General features: G+C 34.3%; 1 protein-coding gene across 1 annotated transcript in view; it reads left to right on the top strand.

The window, feature by feature from the left end:
• The first annotated feature begins 3,298 nt into the window (after positions 1-3,298).
• Positions 3,299-22,740, top strand: part of PPP1R42 (protein phosphatase 1 regulatory subunit 42) — a 43,196-nt gene continuing 23,754 nt past the window's right edge. Inside the window, exons 1-4 of the mRNA XM_054590226.1 lie at positions 3,299-3,446; positions 6,209-6,375; positions 7,236-7,374; positions 9,355-9,471. Coding sequence (XP_054446201.1) covers positions 3,318-3,446; positions 6,209-6,375; positions 7,236-7,374; positions 9,355-9,471 — 552 coding nt within the window. The 5' untranslated portion in view covers positions 3,299-3,317. The remainder of the gene's footprint in view (positions 3,447-6,208; positions 6,376-7,235; positions 7,375-9,354; positions 9,472-22,740) is intronic.

The raw sequence follows: 22,740 nt of genomic DNA, 5'->3' as shown, positions 1-22,740 counted from the left end.
TCTCCTGGAAGTCTATTTCCTTGATCAGACTGGGGAAGTTCTCCTTCATTATTTTTTTAAATAAGTTTTCATTTTCTTGCTCTTCCTCTTCTCCTTCTGGCACCCCTGTGATTTGGATGTCGGAATGTTTAAAGTTGTCCCAGAGGTTCCTAAGCCTCTCCTTGTATTTTTGAATTCTTGTTCCTTCATTCTGTTCAGGTTGAATGTTTATCTCTTCCTTCTGCTCCCAGTCATCGATTTGAGTCCCAGTTTCCTTCCCTTCATTTTTCTTTATTTCACTTTGCATAGCCTTCGCTTTTTCCTCCATTTTGTGACCATACTCAACCAATTCAGCGAGTATTCTGATTACCAGTGTTTTGAACTGTGCATCTGATAGGTTGGCTATCTGTTCATTGTTTAGCTCTATTTCTGGAGTTTTGATCTGTCCTTTCATTTGGGCCATATTTCTTTGCCTAGGCACACCTGTTATGTTGTAAGGGACGGAGTCTTAGGTATTCACCAGGATGGGGCAACCCACCTCGCTGTGTTGTGGCGCTGTAAGTGGGGGAGGGGTCCAAGAGGGAACAGTGCCGCTTGCTCAGCTCTCTGCTGGCTTTCAGTCACTTCCCCCATTACCCACGAGCAAATTGGGCCCTTCTGGTGCTGATTCCTGTGTGGGTGGGTCTGTATATGTTCTAGGACTCCATGGGTCTAACAGACTCTCCTGTGAAGCTGGGAGTTTTTCCTGTTGCTGCAACCCTTGCAAGTTTTTACAGCCAAAGGTTTTGAGGCTTTCTTTTCCCCCGCTGGAGCCCTGGATTGTGCAGTCTGTCTCGCTCCCCAGCTATTCCTCCCGGTTTATCCGTATGGAAATGTAGGACTTCCCAGTCTTCCAGCTGCTGCCTTGCCCACCTGGTCCTCTAGCTGCTGCCTTGCTATGCGTCCCCTCCACCCCGGCTGCCCATACCTGCTCCCTCTACTGGTCTGGATGAATGTTTATTCTTTAGCTCCTTGATTGTCAGATTTTCATACAGTTTGATTTTCTGGAAGTTCTTGTTATTTTTTTGTTTTTAAATTTGTTGTCCATGTTTTGGTTGTGCGAGGAGGCAAACTGTATCTACCTACGCCTCCGTCTTGTAAAATTTTTAAATAGTGGTCAAAGAAACCATATTTTTAATATGTGCAACCCTGAAGTGGCCATCACTAGTTTAAAATCCTACAAAAGCTCTTGCCAATATGCTAGGATGACATATACAAATACAAGAACCATAAGAGCAACATTGTAAAAGCAAAAACTCAAAATGCTCAAAGATCTATCATCAGAATATATTTCTTACAGTGGAATATTATACAGCAGTGCAAATATTCTAGAGCTACACACATCAACCCTGACGAGTGTCACAAACAAAAAATTAAGCAAAGGAGAAAACTGAAATCAGAATAATGCCATTTATGACATGTGAAGCACTACTATATGTTCAGGTATTTATACATATGTAGTAAAAGTATAAAGACATGAAGAAGGATGTCCAAATTTATGATAAACTCTTAATTTAAAATCCTGGAGAGGGAGAAAGGTATACATGGGTTCCAAATGTATTTGTAATGTTTTATATTTTAAAGATTTTATTTATTTATTTTTTTAGAGAGAGGGGAAGGGAGAAAGAGAAGGAGAGAAACACCTCTGTGCGAAAGATAGGATTCGTTGCCTCCTGCACGCCCCACAACTCCATGAATTGAACCTGTTACCTTTCAGTTTGCAGGCCAGCACTAAAGCCACTGAGCCACACCAGCCAGGGCCTAATGTTTTATATTTTAAACTGACCTGTGGGTTCATGGGTATGGTGTTATTCTTTATACTTTTATGATAACATATTTTATGAAGTATTTTTAAGCAAGATTTAAAAAGTTAGCTTTACTTAATTAGAAACTGTGTTCAGAATATTATTGTTTTGTTTGAAATTTGATCTGTAAACAATAATCTTTCATGCCCAGAATACCACACAAATTGAGGTGTTTGGTTGGTGAAATCCCAGACATTGGAATAATAATGCTTAATTTTAAAGTGTATTTTTGCTTACATTTTTGACAAGAGACTATAAAGCACAGTTGGGGAAACTGGGATATGCATCACTTCAATAGTTATACTGCCTAGGTCATTGCAAAAATTAGGCTATCTCAAACTATGGACCACATGTGCATATCTTATATACAGCAATATTTGATTAATAGCATGTTTCCCTTATTTAATGGACCTAATATATTTCAGACTCAACAGTGAAGTGAACAGTGTTTGCCTTATCTGTGAACAAAACAGTAGAATAATAATGAAGATAGCGTACATTTATTGACCTATGTACCAGGCACTGGGTAGAACATGCTGTACATGATTATCTCATGTAATTTTCACACTGCCCCTTGGATATCATCCTAATTTTATAAGAAACTGAGGTAATATGCCCAAGACTGCCTAACTAGTGAGCAGTGGAGCAAAAATTTGAAAATAGGCAGTCTGGATTGAGAAATACTGCATTATGTTACCTCTCTATGAATTACAGTCATAGTAACATAACAAAACTTCAAGGCCAGCCCCATTTTCAAGTATTTTGCACCATCGTCCTATGTATATATCCAAGGGTTTCATGCCATTTTTCTGATTTGGGGGTTTAGTAAATGTAATCACCACAGATCCTACGGAAAAGTAGCCAGGAGACCTGATCTCGTCCTTACATGCCACTAGATTGGTTTCTTCACATGAGAACACTAGGTAATATTCCCTTTTCATTTTTTTATTTTAGAGAGACAGAAACATCGATTTGTTGTCCCACTTATGTCTTCATTGGTTGATTCTTGTATGTGCCCTGACCAGGGATTGAACCCACAACCTTGGCATGTAATAATTATCCTCTAACCAACTGAGATACCCGGCCAGGGCTAGACGATATTCCTTGAGGTCCTTTTCTACTTCAAGAGAGAAAAATAATATTTTAACAAGTTCCCACAATAAAAATTCAATAGAGAGAGGAAAAGACTTAAAAGTAAATGAGCCTTGTGTTTTAATTAATTTTGGTATTTTAAATTTTTTAATAAAAAGAATTAGGTCTGTAGCCATAGAAAAAATACCTAACTTCCCCTAAAATACTCATGAACAAGTTAATCAAATAGCTTTATATAAGAAAACTAAAAAGTCAAAACGGTTTATCCTAAATTGCTATGTACATACTATTCTCTTTTTTCTTTAATTTTTAGAAAACTGGGCATAAAACAATACCTAAACCTGCTTCTTGACATGGCATCAGAGCAGAGCTATTGCTGAGAGTTTGATTTATAGAGAAATCATGGTTCGACTGACCTTGGATCTAGTTGCCAAAAACAGTAACCTTAAACCCAGAAAAGAAGACACCACTTTACAATACCTGAAGAAAATAACACATATAAATTTTTCAGACAGAAATATAGATGCAATTGTAAGAATTCTGAAATTATTTTGTTTTTATATCATTAGCAATGTAAAGTTTAGATATGGTGTCAATGCATACCTTATTATTAACTATATTTTGATTATACTTATTAACTATATTTTCATTAGTCAGTTTTATATTGTGTTATTATTTAGTTTCCTGCTTGTGATGTTAAACTTATTAAAATTGTTTCTATAAAATATACCATTGTGATTGTTAAATATACGTTCCCCTAAAATACTCTACAGTGTAGCAAACTATTGGACTGGCCAAAAAATCTGTTTAGTTTTTCCTGTAAAATAAAAGACACATTTTCATTTTTACCAATAACTCTACTGATTTGGATATTTTGAGTATGTCAGCTATCTCCTGCATGGTATAACATTGATTTTTCTCAATGTCTCGATTTGATCGCTATCAACTTCAACTGGTCTACTAGACCATGGAGCATCATCCAGTGAGAAATCTCCAGCACAAAACTTTACAAACCACTTTTGACATTTTCCATCAGTCACAGCACCTTCTCCATACACTGCAAAAAGGTGGGGGGGGGGGGGTTGCGTTTTAGTTGCATTTTTACCTTTCTTGAAATAATAAAGCATGTTATGCTGAAAATGTTGCATATTTTCTTCCATCTTCAATATTAAAATGGCTACATAAAAATTCACCAATTTCTGTTTTATTTTATTTTATTTTTAAAATCATGTTTATTCTATTACAGTTGTCTCAATTTTTCCTCCTTTGCCCTCCTCCACCCATCCCCAATCCCCACTCCCACAGTCAATTCCCACATTGTTGTCCATGTCCATGGGTCATTCATACATGTTCTTTGTCTAGTGCCTTCCCCTTCTTTCCACCATTGTCCTCCTTCTCCATTCCCTCTGGTCACTTTCAATCTGCTCCATGTTTCCCTACCTGTGGTTCATTTTGTTCATTACTTTATTTTGTTGATGATAAGTTGTTTTTTTAATGAATGCTTATATGACAGCTATCACAGTACAATCTAACAAAGTTGTTTAAAATGAAATGAAAGACAACTAAGCGTTACTAGTGCCATTTTATGGAAAAAAACCAAACTGACTTTTTGGCCAACTCAATAGATTTGAAAGCATTTGTTGGAAAGTAATTTCAAAGATAATTACTCATATAAAATTCCAGACTTTGGAATATGAATTTCTAACATATCAAAACATTAAGAATTAACTATGTGATTACCATATTTCAAAACTTTAACAGGGAAATCTTTTTCTCACATAATTTAATGTTTGTATAAGTGTAGGTTATACTCTCTCAGTTACATCAGCCAAGGTTGATTGCTTGTATATCCTCTGAAACTACATTTTCTCTGTGTTAAGCCAATTCTTGGCTTTAATTTGGGAAACTTTAACAGCAGCAATAGCCCATTTTAAGCCACTTGTATTGGTATCCATTGTCTGTAATAAAATGCTGAAGACTATAGATGAGAGGAAATTTCTTGGAAACATATAAGCTACATGAAGAAAGCGATCATGTCTACTTTGTTTGCATCTCTTTAAATCCCCCATCCAATACTGTGCCTGATATTTATTAAATGCTTAATAAATATTTATTGAATGAATGAACAAAAAATGGCAAAGCCCTAGGCAAAATTGTTGATTAAGACAATTGAAGTATTTTTTCAGAAATCTACCCAGCTCCCAGTCTATATCCCTTACCAGTTTCTTGATGATCCTTTTCCCATGAATCCAACTTCCCAAGCCTTCATGTTTCTCTTCCTGCCCAAAGCTCTCTACCTCATCATACAGGCAGGCTGCTTTCTCCAGAGCTTCCCTCCCTTTAAATTTCTTTGGCCCCTCACTATCAATGCTCCTTCAGTGTGGATGACCTTTGTGAGGAGGAAAACAAATTGGCGTAAAATAATTTACACTAAGATAAGAATAACTTGTAAACTTAAAGTTCTCAAAATGTGGTTGTATTTTAGAAGATCTTACTTGGTGAAAGCTGAAATGTTTTTGAGCAAAACTTCATTCCCTCTTGCCTACTTCGTTTAGGCTGACTCTACCAGCACATAAGAAATAACGGTCTTTTAAAATGCCTTTAATTATTTTTCTTATCTCAAAAGCAATTGGTGTTGATTTATATAAAATGCATATAAAAAGACTTTGTAATTCTACCATGCAGAGGAAACCACTATTAACATTTAGATAATGTCCTTCCAGTCTTTTTTCTAGGCATATATTCATATAATTTTATAATAATGGGTCATTGAATGTACTGTTCTCATTTTATTATGAAAACTACAAGATATTAATAAAACTAAAGGATATTTAATGGTCATATGGTATTCCCTTTAATACCATTATCATAGCTTCTTTATTAACCCATTTTTGTTGAATATCTACATGTCTTCCAGTGTTCAGTGTTATAAATCGTAACAGTTAACTTCCAGTCCTACAGAAAGACTAAGAAAACCTGATCTGTAATATTGGAGCAATAATTTGTTAAATGCTTCATCTTCCAAAGAAGACTAATTGTTTCCAAGAAAAGCTGCTTGCACTGGGAAAGTCTTTCTTAACAAATACAATTTTATTGACATAGTTACGGAATGCCAAAACCTAGAACTAATTTCGTAATTATTCTAGTGTTGCTTTGACTGTGCTAAGAATAAAGAAATAGTGTTCTTTTATATTAAACCTGAATGGAAATTACAGAATGATTAAGTGATACATTTTGTTAAAAACAAATTTTCAGAAGAAATTAAGTGTGACCTGTTTTTGTTTTCCTTTTAGGAAGATCTCTCTCTTTGCAAAAATCTTAGTGTTTTATATTTGTATGATAATCGTATTAGTCAAATAAATAACTTGGATTTTGCCACCAATCTGACTCACCTGTACCTACAAAACAATTGTATTTCATGTATAGAGAACCTCGGGTCATTAAAAAAACTGGAAAAACTGTAAGTGCTTTTTTAAATTAATGTTACTGTTCATCCTCATTACAGTAATATTTTTGCATGCAGGTATTTCCATTATCTGTAGTTTTGTGGAACAGGCCACAATTTTTATTCTCTTTTAATATAATTAGTACAAAATAAATTGTTTCCTAGGTAATACCAGACCATTTGTGTTTCAGTAAGCCCGGTATACTTTTCTTTTGCAGGTGGTTGAGTCGTCTTATAGGAATACCCAAAAACACCCTTATGGAGGCTCAAATGGTGAAAAAAGTTTCCATGGAACTCAAATGAGTTCTGTGCCTTTCAGAATCACCTATCTCAAGAGGGCAGAGTCATAGAATTGATAATGCTGATGTAGATTTGATTGTAAAAAGGCATTTACTGTACCTTTAATAATTTTAATTAAACAATGAAGGCTAGTAGATCCAATTTCCCCAGATTGAAAGAACTGTCAGTGCTTCTCAAAAAGTGGGCCAGGGGCCTTGGAACGGGGAGATAGAAGTCAGGTGGGAAATGCTGGGTTCCTTAGGTAGCCAACTCAGAATTTCTGAGGAGTAGGCCCAGAAATCCTCATTTGTGAACCTACAACCTAGGTGATTCTTCTGCACCGTATCTATGAGAAGCACTGGCAGATAGTTTAATAAAGACTATTCCAATTCTCTCACTTAAAAAAAGTAAATTTACTTTCTAAACTAAATTATAAGAATCATACCGATGAATCTTTCACCGATTCACTATAAAGAGAACATTCTGTATGTATAATTTTCACACAGCTCAGTGATTTTGTTATTATGTTTTTATCATGTTTACAGACCAGGATGTTTACAGAATGTCTATTTAAAATTATGTCTAATATTTTGCAGGTATCTGGGAGGCAATTACATTGCTGTTATAGAAGGTTTAGAAGGATTAGAAGGACTAAGAGAGCTTCATGTTGAGAGTCAGAGGCTTCCCCTTGGAGAAAAGCTTCTGTTTGATCCAAGAACTCTTCATTCTCTGGCAGTAAGACTATATTGGTGTATTCTAACAAAGCATGTAGAGATTAACAGTTATAGCGGAACAAGAAGGTGGTGAAGGGCTATTTGGACATTGTACATACTCTGAATAATTACAGGCCAACTGAGAGTTTATTTGAGGGCTAAAACTAATTTTTCTCACGTAATTCCTCAGAGACTCAGCAGCTATAAAGTGGAGATAACACCTGCCTCTAAGGCTACTGAAAGGATAGAAAGAAGAATGTTAAAAGGTTATGTAAAGTATAAAGTTCTAACAGATGTTAATTCACTCATAATTTAGACCTTGGTGATTATCATGACACAAAAAGCCTAAGGAAACAGGAGTGCACGTTAGGCAAATTTTAAACAACATAGAGAATTATTACAATAAGTCGTTTTCTTGCTGGATTCTGATTTGATTGTAGGTTATGCTATCTATATGGCTCTGACTCATCAGAAGCAGGTAGGTTGGGAGCCCTGGGTTTGATGCTCCAACTGTCACCTGATATCACAGGGAGGTGTCACAGTGAGTTGAAAAGGCAGAGGGCGCCACGGAGGCTTTCACTAATTCTCAAAGCAAGATTTGTTAGAGATAAGCTACCTTCATTCTGGGCAAGGGTCAGAAATAGAACATAGTTATTGTATTTATAGATTTCGTTGACTTTATTTTTGAGGGCCCAGAAATGGCGGGCAGAATAAGGTTTCTGGACCAAATATATATCAGTTAAGAGATAGTGCTTTAAACTGGAAAAGAAAGAAGTGATTTACCATATTTTGCATACTGCACACCCATGTTTTTGGCCCAAACTTTCAGGAAAAAAAAACCTTTCATTTTATTTTTTAAACTCAATTATGTATTTATTTATATTTAGATACTTGTTTTTTGTATTATAAAGGAATTTTAGCATTTATTTTTGAACATATTATGGTAAAAGAAATTTTATGTTACAAATAATTATCAAACACAAGGACAGATACAAAGTATTTCAGGTACTGCCCATGTATAATGTGCATCCTTATTTTTCCCTCCAAAATTTGGGCAAAAGGTGTGCATTAAACATTGCAAAATAGAGTAGTTTCTATCCCACCCCTTCTGTCCTCTTCATAAAATCAGCTGTGTCTCAGCTCAACCTCAACCAATTCAAGCAGATTGACCCCACTGTAGGGATGGTTAGTTTTACTATAAAACTCCACTGAAAATGTCTTTGATTACTCAGTTTTTGCATAGTTTCAAGCAGATTCTGAAATTCTAAATATAAGGCATAATTTTTAAAGCTGTATTTCAAGTCTTAAAAGGTGTCAGGAAGTATCATCTCTATGTTAGCTATGTGTGGATGCCTGGGTGAGAAGACTCAATCTTGGTAGACTCCTGGGCCTTAGATTTTAAGATGGCTTTGATTTAGTACTGCCCTATTGTATATTTATGTCCTCATTAACAGCTGATGTTGAAATTCTTGTAGTTATTTATTATTCTAAGTGCTTCTGAAGATAAAACTGTACAGAGAGATAAAGATAAAAATAAAAACCAGATATTCTTTAATTCTTGGTCAATGTTTTCTATTTAGAAAAACAAAAACAAAAACTATTTCTTCCTGTGTAAGTTTAAATGTTAGTGACTTTTAACACAAAATGATAATTTGCTTAAACTAAAGTATATTTTCTACATTGTTATCATTTGTCAATTGGGTCATCTTTTTTCTTCCTTTGCTTCTTGATTCTTAGCTTCTTTTTTAATATTTTTTTATATCTTGACCAAGCTTATGAAAAATAGTAAGTTATATCATAATTACTATAGTTCGACACATTCCATCTGAAAAAAAAATATGACATAGAAACAAAATCTCCATGGATTTTTATTTTCTTGCCTAAAGAGCAAAACAGTCTGAACTGATAAATCTTAAAATTTTCATGGATTAAGATTTCTAGTTCCTATACCTAGCATTTAAATAGGCTATTTACTAATACGAATCTAATTATTTTCTTACAGAAATCCCTCTCTATATTGAATATCAGCAATAATAATATCGATGACATAAGAGACTTAGAAATACTGGAGAATCTTAATCAGCTCATAGCAGTTGACAACCAACTTCTGCATGTGAAGGTAGTATAAAGAAAAATTAATTTAAAAATATTTACATGAAATTGTGATTGAAATGACTATAAAATATATTACTTTAAAAACTTCTAGATTTGTTCTAAAACTAGCTTACGAAGCTCTACTTCTTAATGTATTTATTTGCATAATTCTGCCCCCTTATCTAGTTTTTCTTCTGTACCCGATGCCTCCATCCTTCACCAACAGAAAAAAAAAATGTTTCTCTGAGAAGGAAGTCATGATTTTTATTTTCCATCAAATGTTTTCCTCTAAAGACTAGATTTCTTGCCCCTCACCTCTGCTCTCCCAATGAATAAGTTTCTAGTAACTGTGACTAGACTTGAACTCTCTCCTGGCAACTCCTTCTTGGTGAGCACCTGGATACTGACCTTATTTTATTTTGCACTACCTATATTCATGTCATGTTATATCGTATCATGCCATATTCATTCAATTATTCATTCATTCAAATATGTATTGATCACCTACAGATTTGTCAGGCACTGTACTACTCTGTGTAGAACAGAGGAAGGAAGGATACAATCCCAGGGACCAAAAAACACCTAGTAACCAGACTATAATGTGATTCTGCTTTCGTAAGTACTGTGGTAGCACTAACCGCCTGGAGCTAAGGAAGGCTTCCTGGAAACAGTCTCTGTGAACTGAGCCATTACCATGACTTCACAGTTTTTAGCTTGGTAATGGGGTGGGCTGTAGTATAATTTCTTCACATGGAACCATAGAGGAAAGGATGGGCTTATATTTCTTCCATAAACACTCTTGTTTTCAAAATTACTTCCAGACAGCTTTCTGCTGACCCTAAAATTCAAACCTATTACTTTGTGCATCCTGTAACCACTGTTAGGAGTAGATAACTATGAAAATAAGCATTAATACCTTCTACTATAAAGGAATTCCTCAAAATACCCAAAATGCCATTGAACAATCACAGTAGACAAAAAAGACCAATAAGAAAGCATGACTCAATTGTTTCAACTTAAAACGTAAAGGATTCAAGGAGTTTATGGAATAAATTCTGCAATGAAAAATATTTTAAATTTTAGAGAGCTCTTCTAAATTTCTTAAATTGGGCATTTTGTATTCACCGGTATTATTTAGTTTTCCTATGATTTTACAGTATTTTTACCAATAATATGATTTTGTGATAGATGAGTCATCTTATATCAGATATATTATCTGATATTAGGATACATGTGATCCTACTCCAAGTGACAGAGCCTGGAGTTTAGGTCTTTGATTAAGTCGAGAAGACCTAAGCTGTGCACAATGTTCCACATTCACCCCATTGGAAATGGAAACAGAATAGCAAAGTACAGAAGCTCACCTTTTCTAGGGAGAGAATGGTAGAGAATTTCAGTCTCCCAAATTGGCATCAATCTTAAGTAAAGGATAAGTATTTTCCCTAAATGTTTTTGTAAGCCCAGGTTCTAAGCACAATGCTTGGCAAATAAGTGTTCAGTAGTAAGTGGTAAATATATGAATATATCTTGAAATATCTGGCTAATTATTAATTATAATAATTATCAAGATTCATTTCAGTTATTGCCATTACTTTTAAAGTCTTATTCTATTATGCTTTTAACTCAACAGAAGAGTTAGATAACAGGATAAAAATACTAGCCTCCAAATAATCCCAAAGGAAATTTTTCTGAGTGACATTAAAACCAAGCTATTTTGCCTACAATGATTATTCTTAGGCCATGTTAATTAAGCATAACTGGGATATGTAACCAAAATAAATACCTTCATTATTGCTGATTATTTAGTCTAACGATCAATGTCTAAGTAACCAAATCTTTATTATTAAGACTTAACTATATTTGAGCTCCCTTGTATAGCTTTCTCTGAACCTCCTCATTAAATGTCCTATTCAAAAATATTTATTATATTATGTATGCCAGACACTGTTCTAGAACCTTGGAGAAACAAGTTATAGGCACTGAGGATACAAAAATAAATAGAACAAGATATCTGTCCTCAAGGAGCTTACATTACAGTGAGACAGGAGAGGGGAACAGTCAGGAAAAAATAAACAGTGAAGATTGTGAAAAGTGTTATGAAGGAATTAAATAGGATGACATAATGGAACAATCAGGTTATCGAGAAAGGCCTCTGAGCAAATGATACTTGTGCTGAGATCTAAAGGATAAGAAAGAAGAAATCTGTGCAGAGCTAGGGAAAAGAATATGCCAGGCATGGGGAACAAAAGATGAGTCCAAAGAAAGCATGAAGTGTCCAAGGATCAAAAAAGAGGCCAGTTTACTGTGATAGCAACCCCAGTGCCTAGCTCAGTTTCTGAAATGTCGTAGGTGCTCAGTAAGTAATTGTTGAATAAATAGAGTCAACAGTACAACAAAAAGTTATAAAGGAAGGTATAGGAGCCAGATCATAAAGGTCTTTTGAGGAGTAGTATGAGAAGATGGTTGCTTGGAGATGAAAAGGAGTGAATGGATTGCAGGTTGTAGGTTGAACCCACAGAACTTGCTTGAGTAGGATGTGTAGGGATATTGAAAAGAGAAGAATCAAGGATGACTCCTAGCTTTGTGTGTGAGGACCTGGGGAGAGAGTGGTAGCCTTTACAAGCTGGGGAATACAGGGAAGGAATAAAATAATTCCTTCTATTGAAATATCTATTGGATATTGAAGTGGATATGTCAGGTACGCATGTGCAATTCAAAGGAGAGGTAAGATTGGAAAGTTTAGGAGTCAACAGCATTTATATATTTAGAATTTTTCAAATGGGTAAAAAAAAAGTAGAGATAATAAACGAGGCCAAGATCAAGCACAGAAATACTCCAGTATTTAGAGACCACTTAGATGAGGAGGTACCAGGAATCAATGATATAAGAAAAGACAAGAGAAAAAGGAACTTGAAGAAAAAGGGAAAGGCCACTTGCACTGAATGTTCTTGAGTGGTAGACATGAGGGCAAATAAGAGGTTAACAGAAATGCATTGGATTTAACAACAACCAGACTATGTCTGGTCAAAGAGTATGTATTATGTATGTTTCAGAATAGAGTGCCTTGGCAAGGATTTGCATTTTTTTTTCTACCCAAAGCCACATGAACAGATGAGAAACTTCTTTTCTTGTTATGGTTTGAGAAACTACAACATTATTTCATTAGAAATTTCCCCATACCTGAAATTTCAGTATATAAACTAAAAACAAAGAAAAGGGAAAATTAAAGGACTATGTAGATACAATTCCTTAACAACAAAGTTAAAGGGAACAGTTTTAACTTTTGAAGAAATTGAACCAGTGGTTCAAAAATTACAGCAGAGGGAAATGCTGAAAATGGGGATTTAGTGAAAGACAATACTAAAATGTTAGAGGGCTTATATTTTACTCCCTCTTATGACACAACCCAGGATTTACTCCTAAAAGTCTTCCCGTGTGGCTTAAAAACCTTGTGCAAGGGATTAAAGAAATCCTCTCTAGGTAAACTGACCAGCCCAAGAGAAAACATGTCCCAATTCAGACATTTAAGGGTTCCACTGGGAAAATACCAGCAGAATACCCAACTGCCCTACAATGAGACCAACCAGTTAGTAAGTGTGTCCTTCACACACAGGTCTCATTTACTTTCATGAAAGAACAGTTATCTCAGATCACTAAACATCTGAAAGCTTCTAAAATCACAGAAAGAAACAAAAAGAAAGAACTCTAAAGAAACAGATAATATGGAAACAGAGAAAAACAAAAACTTTAACAAATTCCACTATGATTAATTTCTTAAAAGAAATAAAAAAGGATTCTATACCCTTTAAATAAAAACTACTCCTTTTTTAAAAAAAGGGAAGGGAACATTAAGTGAATTAAAGGACTTTGAAATTTAAAATAAAGTTAAATATTCAATATAAAGCTTAAATGATAAAGCTGGTCAAGTTTCCCACAAGAACAAAAAGAGAAAGAATGTAAAATAAGCACATAATAAAGAAACATAGAACATTATTTCAGGATATCCAATATATAACTAATAAGAGTATAAGAATCAGGAAATAAGGAAATTATGCCTAAGATAATATAATGGGCCATGATGTATTAACCAAGACAAGAATCATCATCTCCCTCAAAAAATAGTAAATTAGACAAAGTATGTAAAATAATTTTTTCAGACGTTGTACAGGAATGTGATCCCTAAGAGAAAGAAAACAAACAAGGTGAGCTCTCTAATTATCCAGCTTTCTGCCTGAAAGCACTTTCCAAACCACAGTCCAGGGAGGGAAATAGCAAAGGAGAGCCATGAAAATGTAAATTGTAACTGAAGAAAAGTCAGCAAAAAAAAAAAAAAATCCAGAAATGACGTGACATAGAGGATGGGATTTGAAGACAAGACTTTTTAAAAACTATTATAAATATGCTCGAGAATGTAAAGAAAGCATGAACAAAACAAAAGATAAATTGAAAATATAGAAAAGGTAATTTCTAGAGCTGAAAAATATATCTAAAATTAAAAGTAGTTGGAGGGGGTTAAAAGATTAGACATTGCAAAAGATCGAAGAACTCAAAGACATAGCATTAAAATTATCAAAACTAAGATGCAGAAAGAAAAAAACACTAAAAAATGATCACAGCCTCAATGGCTTCTGGTGTATTACAAGCATTAAAACATGTTATGTAAATGCAGTCCTAGGAGTAGTAGGGACAGTGCTGGGGACTGAATATTTGTGTCCCTCCAAAATTCGTAGGTTGAAGCCTAATCCCCAATGTGATGAAATTTGGAGGTGGGACATTTGGGAGATAATTGGGTCATGAGGATCCTTATGAAACTAGAGCTCTATCTCTCTGTTAGCCATGTAAGGATATAATGAAAAGATAGGAATCTGTAAACCAGGGAGAGTGCTCCCACCAGACCACAATATCTACTAGCACTTTGATCTTAGACTTTCCAGCCTCCAGAACTCTAAGAAATAAATGTTTGTTTTCTAAGTCACCCAGTCTATGGTATTCTATTATGGCAACCCAAACTGACTAACACCTGGGGCAGAAAATATCTTTAAGGGAATAGTGGCCTCAAGGTACCTAGGGTAGTCAAAACATTCTTTTTTTTTTTTTTAAGGGTTTGGTATCCAAAATTTATAAAAAATATAGAAAACTGAACACCAAAATACAAATGATACTATTTTAAAAATTGACAAGGAACATGATTAGACACTTCTGCAAAGAGGACATACATGGTTTTTTTTTGTTTGTTTTTGTTTATTTGTTTTTTTCAGGTTTTAGTATCTGGTTTATTTTGCTTTCATCGGTTTTGGCAGAAAACATTATGATTTTCTTGTTTTGCTTACAATTTACCATCTCCCACTAAAAGAATAGCCCAAGAACTTAGCTTGAGGGTGCATGGCCTGATAGTAGGTTGACTTACAGCTGAATTTGATTGGAGGTTGTTTTCTTTTTCTTTTTTCTTTTCAAGCATTTATTTATTTATTTATTTATTTATTTATTTTTTAAATACATTTGTCTCTGCCTCCCCCCCACCACTTTCCCTTGCGCCCTCCCTCTTTCCCTCCCTCAGCTCTTACCCTTTGGTTTTGTCCATGAGTCCTTGCTATATGTTCCTTGACTTTCCCCTTCCCTTCCCTTTCCCTGCCCCCCCCTTCCCTCTTGTCTCTGTTGATTTCTTTTCCTTTCAGTGTTGCTGGTCATATTTTCCTTGCATCTTTGTATTGTTGGTTAGGTTCCGCTTATAGGTGAGATCATATGGAATTTGTCTTTCGCCCCCTGGCTTATTTCGCTTAGCATAATGCTCTCCAGTTCCATCCATGCTGTCGTGAAGTTTAGTAGTTCTTTTTTCCTTTCTGCTGCGTAGTATTCCATTGTGTATATGTACCATAATTTTTTGATCCAATCATCTACTGATGGGCATTTAGGTTGCTTCCAACACTTGGCTATTGTAAATTGTGCTGCTATGAACATTGGGGTGCATAGGTTCTTTTGTATTGGCGTTTTGGTGAAAAACATTCTTGAAAAAGAACAAAGTTAGAGCACTTCTCCCATTTCTAATTTATTACAAATCTACAGTAACCAAGACACTGGCACTATCGTAAGTATAGACATAGAGCAATGGAATGAGATTGGGAATCCAGAAATAAACTCTCGCATTAGTCAATTGATTTTTGACAAGGGCGCCAAAGACAAGCCAATAGGGAAAAATTGTTTTTCCAATAAATGGTGCTGAGATATTTGGATAGTTGCATGAAAAAGAATCAAATTGGATACTTTTTTAATAACAAAAACGAAAATCAATTCATAGTTGTTTTATGGGACTTTTACACAATGGTATACTACTTGGCCATAAAAAAAAAGAAAATTTTACCTTTTGCAATGGTATGGATGGATCTGGAGAACATTATACTAAATGAAATAAGCTTGTCAAAGAAAGACAAATACCATATGATTTCACTCATATGTGAAATCTAATGAACAAACTGTACTAACAAGCAAAATAGAGACAGACTCATAAAGAGCAAGATGATAACTATGGTGGGGGGCGTTAGGGAATAGAAGGATCGAGCAAAAAGGAAAAAGGACTTATGGACATGGACAACAGTGTGGTGATTACAGGGAGGTGGTATAAGGGGGATAAATGGTAATAAAAAATACAATTAAAAAGTCAAAAGAAAGAAATAATTTTTAGAATTCCAGCCAAGATGGGGCATAGGTAGATATATTTTGCCTCCTTGTACAACCAAAAGGAGGACAACAACAAATTTAAAAACAAAAAATAACCAGAATTGACAGAAAATCGAATTGTATGGAAATCCAACAACCAAGGAGTTGAAGAAGAAACATTCACCTAGACCAGTAGGAGGGGTGGAGACGGCAGCCAGGTGGAGAGGATGCACGGCAAGGCTGTGACTGGAGGACCAGGCAGTCCCACATTTACATGCAGATACACTGGGAGGAATAACTTGGGGAGCAAGACAGACTGCGCAACCCAGGTTCCAGCGTGAGAAAAGGAAGCCTCAAAACCTAGCTGTAAAACCTGTGGGGGTCAAGGCACCAGGAGAAACACCCAGCCTCACAGAAGAGTTTGTTGGAGACCCACAGGGTCCTAGAATGTACACAAACCCACCCACCAGGGAATCAGCACCAGAAGGGTCCAATTTGCTTGTGGGTAGCAGGGGAAGTGACTAAAAGCCGGCTGAGAGCCAAGTAAGTGGTATTGTTCCCTCTTGGACCCCTCCCCCATATACAGCATTACAATGCAACGACTTGGGTTGTCGGTCCTGGTGAATACCTAAGGCTCCATCCCTTACAACATAACAGGTGTGCCTAGGCAAAGAAATATGGCCCAAATAAAAGAACAGATCAAAACTCCAGAAACAGAACTAAACAATGAACAGATAGCCAACCTATCAGATGCACAGTTCAAAACACTAGTAATCAGGATACTCGCTGAATTGGTTGAGTATGGTCACAAAATGGAGGAAAAAGTGAAGGCTATGCAAAGTGAAATAAAGAAAAATATACAGGGAATCAACCATGAAGGGAAGGAAACTGGGACTCAAATCGATGACTGGGAGCAGAAGGAAGAGATAAACATTCAACCTGAACAGAATGAAGGAACAAGAATTCAAAAATACAAGGAGAGGCTTAGGAACCTCTGGGACAACTTTAAACATTCCGACATCCAAATCACAGGGGTGCCAGAAGGAGAAGAGGAAGAGCAAGAAAATGAAAACTTATTTAAAAAAATAATGAAGGAGAACTTCCCCAGTCTGGTCAAGGAAATAGACTTCCAGGAGATCCAGGAAGCTCAGAGAGTCTCAAAGAAGTTGGGCCTAAGGAAGCACACACCAAGGCACATCATAATTACATTACACAAGATTAAAGGTAACGAGAGAATCTTAAAAGCAGGGACAGAAAAGGAAACAGTTTTCTACAAAGGAGTTCCCATAAGGCTATCAGCTGATTTCTCAAAAGAAACCTTGCAGGCAAGAAGGAGCTGGCAAGAGGTATTCAAAGTCATGGAAGACAAGGACCTACACAGAAGTTTACTGTATCCAGCAAAACTGTCATTTAGAATGGAAGGGTAGATAAAGTGCTTCCCAGATAAGGTCAGTTAAAGGAGTTCATCATCACCAAGTCCTTATTACATGAAATGTTAAAGGGACTTATCTAAGAAAAAGAAGGAGATCAAAAACTATGAACAGTAATATGACAACAAACTCACAACTATCAACAACTGAATCTAAAGAAAACAAAAACAAAAACAAACTAAGCAAACAACTAGGATAGAAAGAGAATCACAGAAATGGAGATCCCATGGAGGGTTATCACCAGGGAGTCAGAGGGGGAAGAATGGGGGGAAAGTACAGGGAATAAGAAGCATAAATGGTAGGTACAAAATAGACAGGGGGAGGTTAAGAATAGTATAGGAAATGAAGAAGCCAAAGAATGTATATGTACGACCCATGGACATGAACTAAGGGGAGAGTGGGAATGCTGGTGGGAAAGGGGTGCAGGGCAGAGGGGAATAAAGGGGAGAAAAAGATGGGACAACTGTAATAGCATAATCAATAAAATATATGTTTTTAAAGAAATAATTTAAAAAATATATTTGACATACAAAAAAATCAATTCAAAAAGGATCAGAGACTTAAATGGAAAAAGTTTGAACTATGGAACTCTTAGGGGAAAAGAGGCATAAATTTTTATAACCTGAATTAGGAAAAGACCCCTTAGATGTAACACCAAAAGCATAAGGAAAAAAAAGATAAATAACTTCAATAAAATTAAAATCTTTTGTGCTTCAAATACGATTCAGAAAATGAAAAAGACAAGCCAGAGGCTGGGAAAAAATACAAGGTGGGGGAAAAGTAGGTCTGTAGTTGTTCATAGGGAATATAATACAATAATTAATAAATAATAATATAAGAATAAACTGTCTTGTATACTCACAACTATAAACCTACTTTTATCGCACTCTGTATTTGCAAATTCTATATCTGATAATAAACTCATGTCCAGAAAATATAAAGAGTTCTTGCAACTCAACAACAAAGACAACAAAACAATCCAATTTACAAATGGGCAAAGAACTTGAATAGACATTTCTACCAAGAAGATATGCAAATGGCTAATAACCATGTGAAAAGATAATATAACTAGTTGTTGGGGAAATGCAAATGCAAACCACAATTATATACCACATCATAGACAATGAGAGAGCTATAATTAAAAAGACAAATAACAATAACAAGTGTTGGCTATGATGCAGATAAATTAGAACCCTCACACTTTCTGGGTTGAATGTAAATAGTGCAGCTGCTTTTGAAAACAGGCAGTTCCTCAAAATGTTAAGCATAGAATTTACCATATTACACAAAATTATACTGATAGGTATACAAACCAAAAGCAATGAAAATAAACATACACACAGAAATCTGTACATGAAGAATGTTCATATCAACACTATTCATAGTAGTAAAAAAAAACAGAAATAATTTAAATGTCCATCAACAAATGGATAGATAAAAGAATATGTATGTCTATGCACATGGAATATTATTTGGCACTAAAAAGGGGAATGAAGTACTGATTCATATTACAACATGGACAAATTTTTAAAACACTGTGCTAAGTGAGAAGGCCAGTCACAGAGGACCATGTATTTAAAAGGGTGCATTTGTATGAAATGTCCAGAATAGGTTACTTTATAGAATCAGAAATAAATTATTGATTACCTAGTGCTAGGGGTTGATGGAAAATAGGAAGTGAATAGGTACAGGGATTCTTTGTGGGTGGAGGGTAATGAAAATATTCTAAAATAATGTTGATGATTGCACAACTCTATAAATATACCAAAAATCATTGATCTGTACACTTTAAACATATGAATTATGGTATATAAATTATGTCTCAATAAAACTGCTAAAAACAGAACAAAAATAAAAATATAGTGACCCCAAAATTCCCATATTTGATATACATTATAAACCTATAGATCCATAAAATTCAATAAAGCCCAAACAGAAAAAATCGCAAAGAAAATTACACCAAGGTGTAGTAATAAAATGCTGAAACCAATAATAATACCTTAAAAACTGTTGAAGAAAAAAACATATTATGTACAGAGAAAGGTAAGAATCATCATGAATCATAGACTTTCTGTGAAAAGCAATGCAAGTCAGAAGACAATGGAATTTCTTTTAAAGTGCTAAAAGAAAAAAACTGTCAACTTAGTATTATATATCCAGTGAAACTCTCCTTCCAAAATGAAGGCAAAATAATTATTGTTTTCAGATAAATCAAGCTTGGAAGAACTTGTCTTGAAGAGACCTGCATTACAATAAAATAATAAGAGAAATTCTTCAAGGTGAAGAAAAAATGATAACAGAAACTTTTATTTACACACACAAAAAATGAAGTGGTTAAAAATGTCAATTATAGGGTAAATTAAAAATACTTTTCATATTTTCTTAATTTCTTTGGAAGATAATTTGTTTAAAGCAAAAATAATTACTAGATATCCTGGGTTTGCTGACATTTAAAAGTAAAATGTACATTAACTATAGCACAAATGATAGGGAGGGAGAAAATAGCACTATTCTGGTATAAGGGTCTCACATTATACGTGACTATTTTAAACCCTAAAGCAAACTAACAAAGATGTTTATAACTAATAAGTCAATAATGGAGTAAAAATCAAATGCAAAATAAATGGGTTTAGAAAAAGAGGAAAAAGGAATAAAGAATAGGTGACAAAAAATAGCAAGATAGTTTTAAACTCAACTATATCAATAATTATATTAAATGTAAATAGTCTAAACATTCCAATTGAAAGGCAAAGATGGTAAAATTGAATTTTAAAAATCCAATTATGTGTTTTCTATAAGCATAACACTTTAAATATAAAGATGTAAAAAAATTAAAAGTAAAATTATGGGGAAGTATATCCAAATCAAACACAAATAATAAAATAAGAAAGCTGTAGAGGCTATATTAATAAAAGACGAAACAGACTTCAGGCAAGAAATACTACCAGAGATAGATAGGTAAAATTTACAATGATAAAAAGTGCCAGTTCATCAAGAAAATATGAGAATCCTCAATAATTATACACCTAATAACAAAATTTAAAAATGTATAAAGCAAAAATTGACACAGTAAAAGATGAAATACACAAATCTATAATTATAACAAAAATTTCCAACTCTTGCCTAAGTAGTTGATAGAAGAAGTAGAAGGTAAATTTATAAGGACATAAAAGATTGGTACAATATAGCCGACCATAATCTGATTGACTCTTACAGAACATTCCACCTAACAAGAGTAGTTGGAATATTCACCAAAATAGTACATGTGTTAGGCCATAAAGTAAACCTCAAAAACTTTAAAGAACTGAGATGATACGATGTTGTTTGACCACAGACTTAAATTAGAAAGGAATAAAGGAAAGATATCTTTAAAATCTCCAAATCTTTGTAAATTTAAAAAGACACACATTTAAATAACCTCAGGACCAAAGAAAAAAATAAAAGGAAAATTTGAAAATATTTGAACTGAATGAAAGTTAAAACATTTGTAAATTTGTGGAATGTTGTAATATAGTACTTAGAGGAAAATTTATATCTTTGAAAACTTATTTTAGAAAAGAAGAAAAGTGATCTAAGTTTCCATTTCAAGTGGCAATAAAAATAAATGAAAATTAAATTTAAAATAAGTGGAAGGAATGAAATAATAAAGATAACAGCACAAATCAATGAAATGTAGACAATCACTACAGAAAAATCAATGAATCAAAAAGCTGATTCTTTGAAAATATAAATAAAAGTAATAAATTCTAGATAGGCGGGTCAAGAAAACAAGGAGAGAGATATAAATTAACAATATTAGAAATGAAAAATATATTACTACAGTTTAAAGGATGTTGAAGGAATGTTGTGAAGAACATTACGTCAATAAAGTTGACAGCTTAGTAAAATATCCCTTGAAAAACACAAATTACTAAAACTGATGTAAGAAATAGAAATTCTAAATATCTCTATGTCTGTTAAATAAATTATATTTATAAAAGCCTTTCCACAAAGAAAACTCCAAGCCCAGATGGCTTCATTGATGAATTCTATTACACACTTAAAGAAGAAATTATAATAATTCTATACCCTTTCAGAAAACTCATAAGCAGGGAATACTTCTCAAATCGTATTATCAGGTTAGCCTCATGCCATCTCCAATGATGTACAAGAAAAGAAAACTACAGTGAATAAAATAAATCAAAACAATATCCCTAGCCCTTGCTGGGTAATTCAATAGGTTAGTGTGTCGTCCTCATACACCAACATCACAGTTTGATCCCTGGTCCAGGCACATACAAGAAGCAACCAATGAATGCATAAATAAGTGGAACAACAAATCAATGTTTCTCTCTCTCTTTCTCTCTCTCTCTCTCTCCCCTCCTCCTCACTCTCCCTAAAATCAATAAATAAATGTTTTTTAAAAAACAATATCCCTCATGAACATAGACCCACAAGTCCCTAACAATATTAGTGAATAAAATCCAACAATATATAAAAAGATAATCATAATGACCAAGTAAGATTTATACCAGGAATGAAAGACTGGGTTTGACATTCAAAAATCAATGTAATTCATCAAACAAAATATAGGAATATTATGTGATACACAAAATGCACTTTTAAAAATTCAACACCTATTTTTAATTTTAAAAACCTCTCAGCAAACTATAGCTAGAAAGGAACTTAACCTGATAATCATCATTCATGTAAAAATCTACAGATAACATCATATTTGACAATGAAAGATTTAGTACTTTCCCTCACCAGACTTGGAATATATCAAGGATGTGTACACTATAGTAGAAGCCTTAAAAAGTGCAATAAGGCCAGAAAATGAAATAAGCTCAGTTTGGAAAGGAAGTAAAACCGTCTTTATCCAAAGACTACATGACTAAGTTTATAAAAATCATAAGAAGTCTACAAAAAGCTATTAGAATTTAAGAGTAAATTTAGCAATGCCATAGGACATAAGGTCAGTATGCAAAAATCAATGCTTAAATATTAGCAATCAATAACTGGAACTCACATTTATTGCTGAGAAAATTGTATTTTATTTTTTAAAGGTTTTTATTTCTTTATTTTTAGAGAAGGGAAACAGAGAGGGAAACATCAATGTGTGGCCTCCTCTCACACACCCACTACTGGGGACCTGGCCGCAACCCAGACATGTGCCCTAGACTGGGAATCGACCCAGCAACCCTTTGGTTCACATGCCAGCGCTCAGTCCA

Source organism: Pteronotus mesoamericanus, unplaced genomic scaffold, assembly GCF_021234165.1.
Source record: "Pteronotus mesoamericanus isolate MK-2021 breed Mesoamerican mustached bat unplaced genomic scaffold, CSHL_Meso_final scaffold_174, whole genome shotgun sequence".
Classification (NCBI taxonomy): Eukaryota; Metazoa; Chordata; class Mammalia; order Chiroptera; family Mormoopidae; genus Pteronotus; species Pteronotus mesoamericanus.
The sequence above is the reverse complement of the archived record's forward strand: the minus strand, read 5'-3'. Positions and strand labels throughout refer to the sequence as shown.